Consider the following 15,337-nt stretch of genomic DNA (forward strand, 5'->3'; position numbering starts at 1 on the left):
GTCTTAAGCTGAGGCTGTATAGATCCTAATGTTTGTCTTCGGTGAGGCTGTTAAGCTGAGGCTGTATAGATTCTAATGTTTGTCTTCAGTTGAGGCTGTATAACGTTCAATGTTTGTCCAAATTTTAGGCTGTATTGAATCCAGGATCTCTCAACTTTGAAGCTGTTTAGATTCCAATATCTGTCTTAATATAAAGCTGTATACAGTCCAATGTTAGTGCTACGTTGGAGTTGAAAAGACTCCATTGCCTGTCCTACGGTGTAGCTGTATAGATTCCAATGTCGATCGAACTTGGGAACAGTGAGCTATAATTGTTTATTTCCTTGCAAAGTATTTATTTTATTTAAAATTGTCATCTTTTGTCTTAATTATTATCTGAAATCTCAAAAAATGTGGATAAAGAAATTTTCATATATTTTACGACATTTCAATGGGGGTGTATAGATTCCAGTGGTCAGTCCGTGAGCGTGTATAGAATATAACGTCGACCCAATTACGCGCAAGTCGGTCTGAAATTGAAATTAAAATTGAGTTGTCTCCCCTACTCTAGGTCAGTAAAGAACCCATCTCTACATCATCTAGACGCTTGCATAGAACCCACAATTTTATGTATGCCCCGCAGTTAAAGCGCGTGAAGTAATATAGAACACGAAGATCAGAAAATGGCGGCAGTTAACGGGTGTTACATGTGATATAGAAAATTAATAGATCTACAGTACTCAGTAATGATGTATTTCAAGGTAAGTTGAACATTTGTTTGTTTTATGAAACCTTGCGTAGCACAGTTAAAATATGGTGTAGTTCCAAATCACCAACGATTGTCTCACAATCACACATGAAGTCTTATTGATATTGCAAACGGTTTTTAAGTTGTTTTTAGCTATCTTACTTAGACTGTAAACTTGCTTTTAAACTAGTTTTCAACTAATTAATTGTTGTAAATAATACGTGTATTCAGCTGTTCAGTTATTATGCAGAGGGAAAATTAAATAATCTCTTTCGATTAGTGGCTATTATTTGCCAGAGTGGCAGAGAGGCAGGGTGATTAACATTTTACATTACATTTACATACAGTTTGAAGCATCATAGATCCAATAAAGGTATCCAGTGGGAATGTTGAACAATTATTATAAACTGTTTGAAACTTAGGGCTTTCAGAAGTAGCCGGTAGCCGGCAGAAATCCGCCGTCTAAAACTTAAACCTCATGAGGTGCCGCCTACTAGGAACTGTTTCCAAAAAAAATCACGGAAGCAATAAAAATGGTACCATAGACTAACAAAGATTCATATTGTCGTAATATGACAATAGGTGCTACCTAAATCGGGGAAAGCCTCACCTACTTTACATTTAGTTTTAATTGTTGTTTAAACGACATGGTAAACCAACCTTACGACCCCGGGCCCCGGTTTCACGAACATTCTTAAGTCCATTATTGTTCTTAACTCCATAACAGTCTTACTTACAAGTTACAGGCTTAAATTAACTGCCTTTATTTGTGTTGCGTTTCACGAAAAATAACAGGCTTAATAACAGTCTTAGTAAAATTCTTAAATCTCTTTTTTTAAGACAGCTATACCCCTGTCTTAACTATGATTAGCAGTCTTAAATATGGCCGATTAAGATATAAGAATTTAGCGTCTGTGATATTTTGTGCCCAAAGTACGACAAATATATTTTAAACACTATTTTTGTGTATTCACGACAAAACAGAAACAGAAATTTATAGGTTTAATGTCCAGTCAGAATAGAAAAATGCTAGTAGATGTAGGTAAATATCTCTCAAAATCCGAAATTCAATTTAATTCTTCCAGGCAAATAACACTAATCACTGTATCTTAATGTATTGTTGTTTACATGTTGGCTTTACGTATTGTAAATGCATTATGCTAATAAAGAATATGTTATGTTAAGTTATGTATTGCAGTCAGTTGCAGACTCTCTAGAAACGAAGACGAATCGGCATATTCCCCTCCCACCTCTTCTGTCATCATGAGAGAGAGAGAGGGAGAGAGAGAGAGAGAGTTTGGTCATACTTGATTACCAGTTTTAAGTCAATGTGAAAATTATATTACTTACGAGAGAGAGCAAGAGAGAGAGAGAGACCCAGAGATAGAGAGACCCATAGATAGAGAAAGAGAGAGACACAGAGAAGGTGAGAGAGAGAGAGAGAGAGAGAGAGAGAGAGAGAGAGAGAGACCCAATCATATATATCAGATTTCTGCCGACACAAGTTTACGTGTATTATCATTAAATCATTATATTTAATTGTATAAACAAACAATTAACAACCGCTTTCTTTTACAATCGACAATTGCGCAGGCCTATTTTTCACATAGAAAGATGATCCTGTTAAGCTCAGATATTTGGACTAATACTTTTGTTACTAGTTGAACATTTTCAAAAAAAATCATTTTTTATCATATTTTATTTAAAAGTATGAGTTTTAAATAAAAATATGTAAAATAATGATACTCACAATTTTTCAAAAATCATTTTGTTTTTTACATATTTTTATTGCAATATATGAATTACATTCATATTTTTAAATAAAAATTTGTTAAAAAATGATTTTTGAAAATGTGTGAGTTACAATAGTATTGCACCGAACCCTCGATTGTTTATGATAGTGCTACGATAATATTTAAAGCATAGAAAAATAAAACGGACCATAAGTTGTTTCCTGAGCTGACGTATCGTGAAGCTATTTATAGGCACATGCTTGGGCTACACGTCATATATACGTCATTCATGTAAGCTGCTACTTCATGCTGATTTTTTGGTATTTATCGTTGAAGTCTGTCGTATGCGTCTTTGTATAGAAAATTGACGATTGTGTTTTAATACATGAGCAATAGGACTGTGATAGGGAATATGCTATTCAAGTTAGGATACGGATATGAAACACTGATGTTACATGCAGATTGCTCTATCAGTGAACAGGGTCTACAAACTAGTAAAGTAGATCTGTTACCGATCAGAAACCTGCAATGTTGACACTTCAGTCTTCAAAACGAATAATTTGACATGGAATGAAGCTGACTTGAAGTTGTGCACACTGTTTTGTAATTAATGGTATGATAACAGAATGGGAAGCATTGCTAAATGAAAATCAAGACTGAACAGTAAGTAACGTTATACAAGTATGTAACAACTCATTTTACATGTATTCGTTCACATAAATTGCATTTGTAAGGGCTGACGGGCTGTTCTTTGTGTGTGACAAATGCCCGCTAAACAACTTAAACTCGCTTTCAAATGAAGAGTAGCTTAGAAACTCTTAGATTAAGAACGCTATTCGTTCTTAGCTTAGCAAATACTTCAGAATGTAAGTGAAATGCAAAAATCTTTAAATTCTTAGTTAAGAATTTAAACAGTCTAGGACTACTGGTAATTCTTAGTTTAAGAACTTATTTAAGAATGTTCTTGAAACCGAGGCCGGATCCCGGGATTTTAACCCCGCCCTACAGCCGTGATATTGCATATTTGATCCGCACTTTACCCTTGTCCTGTTCTGCCCATGTTTCAAGATGGCGGCCTCCATGATTTGTCTGAAAAAGTTTCGGGTTCATCGGTATATATGGAAACAATATTTTTTTTGTATTTTTTCTATTTTAGTTTCGTGTGTAACCTAAATGCGGTGAAAGCCCTACGGCTTTCCCCGTATCAATGTACAGTGAAGAGACTCAAATAAAACAAACTCTTAACTCTACTGAATATTTGTCATAATTGCCTGAAATTTTCAATCCTATCAAGTGACATTCGACATGAAATCTGAGTTCTGACACTACTATGAAATGAAAAGTCACAAAATGGCCGAATTCAAGTCTTGAAAAGTAACAGAAATAAGCAATTAAGACAATTTAGTCTTATTAAATGCTATAAAACTTAAAGCAACTATCCCAGTCTTGGTTGAAATGAACATTTTAAAATAAAGTTTTATTGTGTTTGTTTAATTATTTTCATTACGCTTTAATAGAAATAACAGTGTTTTTTTGGCGGTCAACTCATAAAAAGTTCGACTGCAGATCATCAGCTTTTCTAGATCCTCATATAAATAGCATAATGTTTTAATTTTTTTCCAAGAATGTTATTGTATAACATTTGCTTCGTAACAAGTCATATCACATCTATGACCTTCGCGGTCAATATGTTAGAGTTATTTAAGTCTTTTTGAAATCAACTAGATTTGTAATGATGTTGAATAACAACTTTCAAAATATTAATTCAATAATAATAAAAGTTCATATTTATTTATCAGTTATATAAACTGATATTAAATGTTATAATATGCAAATGCGGCATAAGATGCACCGATGAGAAAAAGTATTTGTTTATTGTTATGGATTAATCATGTGTAAATGGAAGTAAATAAAAAGAAGCAAAAATACACGGAAGTTAAGCACTTAGCACTTTCAATTTGAATTTGTTATCGACCGTCTAATCTAAAGAAAATTGTTTTCTGATAAAAAAAAACATGCCGTGTGCCCGGAGGCCGTGAACAGCATAGTGTCGGTAGCGTTTTATTCTACGTGGTAAGACTATTGGGACCATTGTGTATTCAAGGATGATCATTCTAAAATATTCATTATTAAAATAAATATGGACATGTTTTACGCATGAAACAATAATAAGCAGAAATACATTTAAATGCATGGAAGTAAGATTTAGATCGTTTGAGAATATGTCTGGTTCTCCGAACCTAGCCTTTGGTGCGACAATATAATATTAAAAGCGCCCGCTTTATAAAACAATCAGCATTCCAAACTATCTTTAAATTAATTAACTTTCAAATTATAAAAATACGCGTTTGTTTATTAAGCGTGATCTCTTAAATCAACACACCACTAGTAAACCCATGTTGTGTACATTAAATAAAGGGATTTACATGGTGGCATTTAAGTGAATACGAAAAAAATGTCAAAAAATGACCATAAGGGCGACAATCGCACGACACGCCTCATATCTAGTATTTAATCATGCGGGTTTTTATTTTAATAAACAAAATTTAACAATTTTTAATTGCCAATAAATAAAGAAACCATAAGTCAAACAATTTAATAAATGATTAAAATACTTAATGTTATGTTTCATGTTATGTAACGTGCTCACGGTGAGCGTTTGTGATGGCCCATTGTCCGTCGTTCATCGTCCGTCCGTGGCCAAAGGACAGGGTACGGTTTGGGCCGATTTTGGGCCCATCGTCTGTTTTTTTTTGAGGTTTTTATATCAAAAGTGAGTCCATTAATGCCTTGTGACGAAAATAATAACATTCCCTTGTAAAATTAGCCGTTATTTTGTAAAACCGCATAAAAAAAGTCATGCGTAAAATTGCTACTGACGTTAGATTTAGGAGTGCGACGTTGCCGGCAAAAAACATATTTTAATGTTAAAAAAGCTGTTGCGATTAATATTAGAGATTCCGGCAAGTCACATCCGATCCCGGGTCCCGGGTTATAGAATCCCCTCTATTCTCTGTTCCCCAGACGCTTTAACAAAGTTAATGTACATACAAAACGATCCATTACATAATGTAACTTGAAACCTGGATCACTTAGTAAGCGCAAAATACATACAATCATTGCGAGCTGTACTGTATTTACATGCGTGCAAAAATCTCGGGCAATTTTAACAGTTGTAAACAGTCGTGGAAATGGTGCAATTTTAACGGTTAGTTCAGTTACTTAAGCCTTTTAACATGTACACAAATTTTCACTCCTGTGCCAAATTTATTGAGGTGTATATTTTTTATGACTTTCTATAATTTTCTACTTTAGGCAACTGGAGCTACTGTGTATTTTAACATGTTCAATTTATGATACAACTACATACCGTGATCTGCGGGGTGCCCGTCGTTTTCAGACCTTTCTTGTGAGGCCTATATTTAATATGGGGTCTATATAAGAACATAAAATTAAATATATATATAATGCTGCTTTGTTGGGTCTTTGTAATTATGGGGTCTTTGTAAGCAAGGAAGTGGTTTGACAGCCATTGTGAATTCAGCATGGATTCTGCAATATTTCAGAATGTGCATCTTATTATCTTAAGTTTTGTGTTGTTGACACTTATTGCTATTGGTTTATTAATATTATGTGTATACATGAGATGGAATGCTTTATTTTTGAGATGGAATAATGATCTTCAGTAAAGTGCAGTTTCTTTAGTGTGTATGTGGTAAGGAGTATGTTTTCATTAGAGAGGTCCAGTTATTTGCTAGGTTAGATTAGGTGTGCACACAATTTTTATCCTTCATCTGTGGTCATCAAGTGATGCAAACATCTTCTTAACCTATATAAACCTCACAAGTTCAAACAGTTGTATATAAGTTTTATTGGGTATATAAAATACATTCTGTATTTTCATGTTTTATGGGGTATATATCATTACATATTTCACAGAGTGATTGTTAAAAAGGATCATATTGGCAGTGTATATAAATGTACATTGCATATGTTACTAAATACGGCACACTGTAGCTGTTTATTAACCTCTAAATAATTACGGGTTTCAGGAAGTTCCGCCATTTTGAAAATGGATGATTGCAATGTAGGCATGTGCTTAAGAAGAAGTTTTTGAAAGAAATAGTGAAATCACGAAATTGTGAAATCACGAAATCGTGAAGTTTTGGAGTGAAATCACGAAATCGTGAAATAGTGAAGTTTTGTAGAGAAAATTCTCTCCAAAACTTTACAACTTCATGATTCATGATTTCACAATTTCACTTCAAAATTTCGTAATTTCTCGATTTCATTCATTCGTGATTTAGCTATTTCTTTTCAGAATTTCATGATTCAATTCACGATTCTTCCTCGTTTTGAAATCGTGAAATCATGAAGTTGAAATGTCACCATCGGTCTTTCATATGTTACCCCTGTCCATCCATAACACGGTTTATTAATGAAATTTATTTTCAGTCAATTAAAACAACTGCAAATTTTTTTGATTATAAACCGTCATACCATATTAAAGCTTGTAGTAGGTCCGATAGTGTATAGAAATAAGGTCCGATAGTGTATAGAAATGGCATTCATTTTAGCGGGGTACTCTATATATCCCGTACCTTTATAGAACCTCGCAGCAAGGGCTAATATTGAAATTGAGGACCCATAACTTACCACATATCTTAGTATACATAGACAACCCAGATTATGGTTTGATACAGATACCCCGTTTCTGACGATATTTCTGTTTATATATATTATATATGTATATAGTTGGTTAGTCAGAAGACTGCTTGTGGAAAAAACATTATTTAATATATTCAGGAAATGAGACCAAGAAGAAAGAAACAGGAGAATGTGGCAGCAGACTGCATTGATTCAGGGGAGGACCTCAAAGATTTTGTTATTGAACATATACCACCAAAAGGTATTAAATTTTGATTTATGTTATCAATAAACTGGAACATATTTTAGACAAAACAAACTGTGTACATGTATATACATTGGCCACCATACATCTCTAGACAGGCCAAAAATCTTAACTATAATACATAGAAGACATGTCCTCTTCAAACTCATACATTTTCTATTTTGGCTGTTCAGACACTTGAAATATTTTATCCAGAGAGTGTAGACAGAGAAATTAAAGTAAATTAAACTAAAGGGCTCTCACTACACTTGCAAATCAGGGAGAAGTTTTGTCAGATCATATAAGCAATGTTGAAACAAAATTGTAAAATATTTTAGCGACCAATCGTGTGTTAATACAAAATGGCGGCCAGTGTAAACATCCGAGTATTTCCGTTCTCGCAAAGTCTCGTTCTGCCTTGTGAAGTTTTACGATATTTGTTCTATTTCTATATAGAAGTTGCGTATCCTTATAGTTTATAGGTCTTTGGTCAAAGTAAGTACCAAACTGAGTGTCAAAAAGTAAGTCAAGTTGTAGTAAAACCATGTGTAATATTTGCCTTTGAATTTGATTAAACTAGAGCAGTGTTCTTGGGTAAGTGATGTAGGGCTTTCATGGCCCTCTTGTTTATATAATTGTTTTTGTTTTTGTTTTGCTTGATAGGTCTTGGTGTTAGAACAACAATAAATAGAACAAAAGGAGATTTCTTAATGATTTATCCCGGCGAACTGATAACAGAAAGAGAAGGGGAAGAACGTGAAGAACGTGAACCATCCGTGTTTAGATACTTACTTCCAATATAAAAGGAAAGGGTGGTGGTAAGTATGTTAGAAGTTGTAATAAAAATAACTTTTAAAGTTGAATAGCGCAATATTCTGAACAAAAAAAGAAATTTTAAAAAAATATTCTACCAGTTAATATCTGCTAGAAAGTGATTGAGCTTATGATTGAAGTCTATTTTTTCCACAACATTTTGACCACTAGGATAATAATCTCCCAAAGGTGCCAATTTGAGCACAGGTGATTGGAAGAATTCTTATTTTTAAAACATTTTTCATTTATATAGTATGGATGCTACTAGTGAATTAGATGTTGGGCCTCGGCTAGGTCGTCTGGTGAACCACGGTGGTAAAGGTAAAAATTGTGTTATGAAAACCCTGGAGTTCAACAAAAGGCCATATCTTTGCTTGTTTGCTGCTAAAGATATTCCACAAGGTGAAGAGTTACTGTATGATTACGGCATTAAGGATTTGCCTTGGGAGGTATGTATACTCAGAGCTTGTTACTCTTTTTTTCTCTTCTGAAGATGGAAGGATATATAGAAATGACCCACGATCTGAGATTCAGGCTCATACAACAGACTCACATTGAGAAAGTAGGCTCAGTTTGTTTCATTGTTTCATTTCTGTCGTTTCTAAGAAGCAAATTGAACACTTCTTTTTGTTTTATGCCATTTGTTTTCATAAACATTTATGATTTGAAATCTATTTACTGGACAGAAATTACTATTTATTTACAAAGTAAACATATCATTGTGCCCCACATAGTTCTATTACACAATAGAACACAAAATGTCATTTTTTTAGCTCAATTATTCGAAGAATAAGGAGAGCTATACTAGTCACCCGAGCGTCGGCGTCCACGTCGGCGTAACCACTTATGTTAAAGTTTGCATACCAAGTACCACCTCAGATGTTTTCAAAGTCCATTGACATATGGCTTTAAAGGGAGATGTGCAGGATTGATAAATGGAACAGATTTGTGAAAAGGGTCAGTTGAATATCATTATTTGAAGCTCAAATATTGATTTACACCCGAAATATTTCAAACCAATATTTTATCAAAAAAAGATATATAAATGGTGTTTTCTATCCTATGCGACGCGCATAGGTTAGCTATTTTTGTATTTCCCATGTAAAGCCGTGGTGGTTTTTGGATTGTCATGTGATCACTTCACCCAAAATACGCATTCGGTGTACCTTGCTGACTATCGACGTCGCCATTTGTTTCAAAATGCCTGGGCCACCATGAATAGTAAGCTCAGCGATGAGCTAAATATAGAATGATCGCTAAATGTAGAATGTATTTTTGTATAGGGATTTCTTCAGCGGATTGTTTTCAGGTCCGGTAAAATATATCGAAAACTTCCTCCTGGAGGGTTTGAAGTGTAGAGTTTAGTGAAAAGTACACATAAGTGTTACAAAAATCGATCTGTTCATGATTTTACAGAGAAAACCTGCTTGACCCGGCACATCTCCCTTTAAGCACAACTACATGAAATATGATTGTTGGAAACTACCTAGCATCCGCCTTTAGAACTGGCTAATAATTTTTTATAAATTTACAGAGAAAAGCTGACACAGGTAAACACAGTTCATGCTGTTGAATGCATTGTTGCATGGTTTAAATCTTAGACAAAAAATGAAATATCCCATAATGTTGTAGGTATTGAGGTATGATAATTTCCTGCTGTATATTTACGCTGCTTAAAGTAGGCACAAAATCAATATACCATTAAATAAAATCTCAAGATTAAGTTAAAGGTGATATTTTGCATATTTTCAATTATAGCTACATCATTGTTCTATATTCTAATTATCCTGTTCGGTTTTATTGAAAAAAAAAATCATTGAATTTTGTTATGTTTCAAAAACGAGATGAGATGAAACCATGCAATAGTGTCTGTGAGTTTATTTTCAGTTCATGTTGAAAAAATTTATTTATCCCCCCGCCAAAGGCAAGGGGTATATTAGAAATGCCCTTCGTCCGCCCGTCCAAAACAATTTTATCCGGAGCATAACTCCAACAAAGTGCTCAGGGTGAGCTATTGTGACCGGCCTTTGTCCGTCGTCCGTTGTGCATCAAATTTTTTACTTAAACATCTCCTCTGAAACTGCTCATTGGATTTTGACCAAACTTCACAGGAATGGTCCCTAGGTGGTACCCTACCAAAGTTGTTCAGATAGTTCTGATTGGTTGCATAAATAGGTCACAGGGTCAAAAAATAGGTTTTCAAAATGCAATTTTCAAAAATCTGCTTGTCTAAAACTACAAGGCCCAGAGCTTTGATATTTGGTTTATAGCATCATCTAGAGGTCCTCTACCAAGATTGTTCAAATTATGCCCCTGGGGATAAAATTGACCCCGCCCTGGGGGTCACAATTTTACATTGAATTATATAAGGAAAACTTCAAACGAAAGTCTTCTTCTCTTGACCGCTAATAGGAATTTGTCCAAACTCAAAAAGAATGATCCCTGGGTGGTCCCCTAGCAGAATTGTTCAAATGGTTCTGACTGGTTGCATAAGTAGGTCACGGGGTCAAAGATTAGGTTTTCAAAATGCAATTTTCAAAAATCTTCTTGTCTGAAACTACAAGTCCCAGAGCTTTCATATTAATTTGATGTATAACATCATCTAGAGGTCCTCTACCAATATTTGGTGGACAACATTAGTGGTCCTCTGTAAATGGCTCCACTGTGACCTTTGACCTTTTCCTAAGGTGAGCGACCCAGGGCCCTTTGGGCCCTATTGTTAATATTTATGTGGATACATTGCAGTGCTCATGCTGTCTGTTGACATTGTCACCATTTGCGATAATTTTATAAAAAAAATATTTAAGAATTGGTGGCCGCTACTGACAATCTGGAGAACATGCTGGAGGCCCAGACTACAGATAATCTGGAGAACATGCAGGAGGCCCAGACTACAGACAATCTGAAGAACATGCTGGAGGCCCAGACTACAGATAATCTGGAGAACATGCTGGAGGCCCAGACTACAGACAATCTGGAGAACATGCAGGAGGCCCAGACTACAGACAAACTGGACAACACGCTGGAGGCCCAGACTACAGACAATCTGGAGAACATGCTGGAGGCCCAGACGACAGACAATCTGGAGAACATGCTGGAGGCCCAGACTACAGACAATCTGGAGAACATGCAGGAGGCCCAGACTACAGATAATCTGGACGAAATGCTGGAGGCCCAGACTACAGATAATCTGGAGAACATGCAGGAGGCCCAGACTACAGACAATCTGGACAACACACTGGAGGCCCAGACTACAGACAATCTGGAGAACATGCTGGAGGCAGAGACTACAGACAATCTGGAGAACATGCAGGAGGCCCAGACTACAGATAATCTGGACGAAATGCTGGAGGCCCAGACTACAGATAATCTGGAGAACATGCAGGAGGCCCAGACTACAGACAATCTGGAGAACATGCTGGAGGCCCAGACTACAGATAATCTGGAGAACATGCTGGAGGCCCAGACTACAGACAATCTGGAGAACATGCTGGAGGCCCAGACTACAGACAATCTGGAGAACATGCTGGAGGCCCAGACTACAGACAATCTGGAGAACATGCAGGAGGCCCAGACTACAGATAATCTGGAGAACCCGCTGGAGACCCAGACTACATATAATCTGGAGAACATGCTGGAGGCCCAGACTACAGACAATCTGGAGAACATGCTGGAGGCCCAGACTACAGACAATCTGGAGTACATGCTGGAGGCCCAGACTACAGACAATCTGGAGAACATGCGGGAGGCCCAGACTACAGACAATCTGGAGAACATGCTGGAGACCCAGACTACAGACAATCTGGACGAAATGCTGGAGGTCCAGACTAAAGACAATCTGGAGAACACGCTGGAGGCTCAGACTACAGACAATCTGGAGAACATACTGGAGGCCCAGACTACAGACAATCTGGACGAAATGCTGGAGGCCCAGACTACAGATAATCTGGAGAACATGCTGGAGGCCCAGACTACAGATAATCTGGGCAACATGCTGGAGGCCCAGACTACAGATAATCTGGGCAACATGCTGGAGGCCCAGACTTCAAACAATCTGGAGAACATGCTGAAGACACAGATTATGACTGAGGAGCAGGTACACCCCAGCAAGATACAGGACCAGATCTCCGGTAATAATGTAAGTGTGCAGTTAAGTTAGCCGTGTACTGCAAAAAATACCTTCTAAAATATATAAACAGCATTGTCATAGGTCTACATACATATATAGGCTCAGGGATCATTTTGAGGCGCGATTTCCGCGATATCTTGCACAAAAATGACAGATCTCGCACACAAATTGACTTAATGAGAGAAAATCTCGCACTCAAATCTGCAGCAGTAAAAATTGTAGATTCGCGTCCGAAAAGCAATCGCACCAAGTCATAGACTGATTCAGCAAAACAAGCAACGCTCCTGAAATGTTTCCATTTAACGAACGACTATCGTGTATCGCTTATTCTGGTTTCGGTTGTAGCTTTCCGGAAATGACAAAGAAATGCGTGCGCACATCACCCACCTTTGCAGATCATTGACTTGAAGCGTGCTTGTAACAACGTCGTTCATTGATCAAGAGAGGCTATTTATGTCAACTTCCGGTTGAGGAATACCCTGTCACGTGACTGTGTATTGCGCAACCAAACATCAGGGAATTCCCTTATTTTTAATTATGATGTACACAATCACTTGACGGTGATACCGAAAATAAAGTCGATAAATACACGCAGACGATGGGTTCAACCAAAATATTAGATAGCATGATACAGAACGGTAACATTCGTTTGATTGACTATTTAAGTGATAGGAATACCTATATTGATGATGGTTAGGTTGAATCATGCACACATTTATTTGAAACAAGGTCAAGTCTTTATTTGATTATGTTTCTTATTGATAGTGAGTTTTCTTATCATATTCATAGTGCCTGCGAAGCTACATGAAGTCTAATTTTGTAAATATGTGTGTGTAGTACTGTAATTTGCAACAGTTTATGTACAACATCGTGATTATTTTCACACATTTTAATTCATTAATCAAATTGTGTGTTCATTATCTGTCTGTATGCGACTTTGTCAGACGACACCTTCTGATATATGGTAAAGATGAGTAAAATGTTTCCCCGAAAAAAACTTTACCACTCACTTTTTTTCTCCAATACAACAAGCCCAACGTCTTCCCCAAAATCAGCTTATTAACAAACTGTTCTTTTATTTATATAGAATATATTCAAATAATGAAATTGTATGGTTTTCATAAAATTTCTCATCAACATTTAAAATCTCTCACCAAAATTTGACAAATGAGAGAAATACTCTCACTGAAAACTTGGGCCAAAATGGTCCCTGTAGGCTACTTAAATTATTCATTAGCCTGGCCCTGATGAGCTTGTATACAACATGTATTTCATTATTATGCATGCTGATCAGGACGAAAATATCAGAAAGCATTTGCATTTGGTGCTGTTGTCAAGATTAAAGCAAGTACATGTAATACAAATTGTTATTAATGTACATATATAGGAGGTGAACTCCTATTAAATGAATAAAAAGAGCTTATTAGTCACTTTTTAAACACAGTTTTATTGCCAAATATTCAACTTAATGCATGTGCGCGTGTGTGTTGGAACTTTTGTGGCCATCATAAAAAAAAACTGTTATTTACGTTGTAATTTCCATTATATTATTTATTCTTAAATTTTTGTCGAAAGCTTGTTGACAGCCTGCAGTATGTACAAGTGTATTTATTTAATTCAATCTGACAGAGTAAGTGTAAGATCTAAATGAACAAATCACAGATAAATATGCAGTTTTGCCCATTTTAGGCCCTGATGAAGGAGATGGCTGTGCGACTTACCAGCCTTAAGTCTATACAGACAGCTGCAGAGGAGCTGATCAAACAAGCCACTGATTTGCAGGATGGTGATGCGAAAGGTTGGTGCCAGGTTTTTAACTTGTGATACAGTGTTGCAAATGTAGCTAGACTATGAGGATAGAGACAGGGAGTTTCTACATGTGTACTTGTATAACCTGCAATCTATAACTAATCAATCAGAAATATCTGCAAATTGATATGGTCTATGTCACGCATCAAAACTAACATTGTGGACGATGAGATCAAGGTGGACCATGATCAGTTTGTGCATCTACATTGTTGGGTCAGAGTCCACATTTGTCACTATTAGGTCATTGATGCCTATCAGATGTCTAATGAAGCATTTCAGAGACTTCCAGAGAATGGTGTGGGCCCTTATAAGTAACCAGACTGTATGGATGCACAGGCTGATCTTGGTCAACACTAGTCGCTGAAGCAATGTTGGTTTTATCAAAACTTGCCTTATATAAATATGAAGCCAACAGGTTGCCCTTATCACATTGCACATCACAATTATTGGACTAATGCTTATTGCAGATATTCCTCATGGCACCAACAAGTTCTGGGATGAACTACAACAGTTGACACATACGCTGAAGCACATGTCTGACAGGCTTGGCAATCAGGAGCCCGCGGTGGAGCCCAGCCTCATCCGGGAACAGCAGGAAACACTAGAGGTGAGTGTCCAGTGCTGGCACTGTAGACTCATATATTTTTGTATTGGTTTAATTTACATGCTCCGACAATTGCACACATTTAAAACCAGAGCTAACATTTAACCTGCGCTTTGTATTTTTATGTGGTAAAGGTAAGTGTCTGTGTATGCATGCGTCCTGTAAAAGTTTGTCCAGAGCATATCTACAAAAATATTAACATGATTCAAGTCAAACTTGGAGTATAAGTAGTTGGTAATTAGAAGGTGAGCACCTGGCCTTTCATGTTTCAGTAAAATGATCCTTTGGCAGGGGAAATGGGTGTTTGTGACCTTTTTATCAGCCTTTCATGAAATGTTTTTAGTCCATGTGAAACTGTCTTAGCCATTGTCACGAAAATTTGATCCATGTGAAAATAAATGATTCCACAGTATGAGACATGATTTAGGAAAAGAGGCATTCAGACATCTGAGCCATGTAGTTGATTGTTTTCATACTCCTCCATAATGATGTACAAACCTTTCTGATGATAAGAGAACAGCATTGTCCCGATTGACTGTTCGTAGGCTAATTTTGACCAATGCTGAATCTCCCTTTTGCTAAATACTGTTCCATATGAGGCCTATAGCCAGAGAACATTTGGATCTACACT

At 36.4% G+C, this 15,337-nt stretch overlaps 1 protein-coding gene and 1 long non-coding RNA gene across 4 annotated transcripts in view; both read left to right on the top strand.

Annotated features, from left to right (window-relative positions):
• The first annotated feature begins 5,316 nt into the window (after nt 1–5,316).
• On the top strand, nt 5,317–8,049 carry LOC128240356 (uncharacterized). Its single transcript, XR_008262160.1, has 3 exons — nt 5,317–5,668; nt 7,267–7,369; nt 8,015–8,049. It is a non-coding gene; the product is annotated as an uncharacterized LOC128240356 (long non-coding RNA).
• A 58-nt stretch (nt 8,050–8,107) lies between these two features.
• LOC128240355 (uncharacterized) overlaps nt 8,108–15,337 on the top strand; it is a 30,223-nt gene continuing 22,993 nt past the window's right edge. For 2 of the 3 annotated variants that reach the window (XM_052956973.1, XM_052956975.1), the window contains exons 1-5: nt 8,108–8,169; nt 8,418–8,613; nt 10,972–12,302; nt 13,983–14,091; nt 14,570–14,709. In XM_052956973.1, the coding sequence (XP_052812933.1) occupies nt 11,004–12,302; nt 13,983–14,091; nt 14,570–14,709 (1,548 nt within the window). In that variant the 5' untranslated portion in view covers nt 8,108–8,169; nt 8,418–8,613; nt 10,972–11,003. The remainder of the gene's footprint in view (nt 8,170–8,417; nt 8,614–10,971; nt 12,303–13,982; nt 14,092–14,569; nt 14,710–15,337) is intronic. The other variant, XM_052956974.1, reaches the window with a different exon arrangement.

Source organism: Mya arenaria, chromosome 7 (assembly GCF_026914265.1).
Source record: "Mya arenaria isolate MELC-2E11 chromosome 7, ASM2691426v1".
NCBI lineage: Eukaryota > Metazoa > Mollusca > Bivalvia > Myida > Myidae > Mya > Mya arenaria.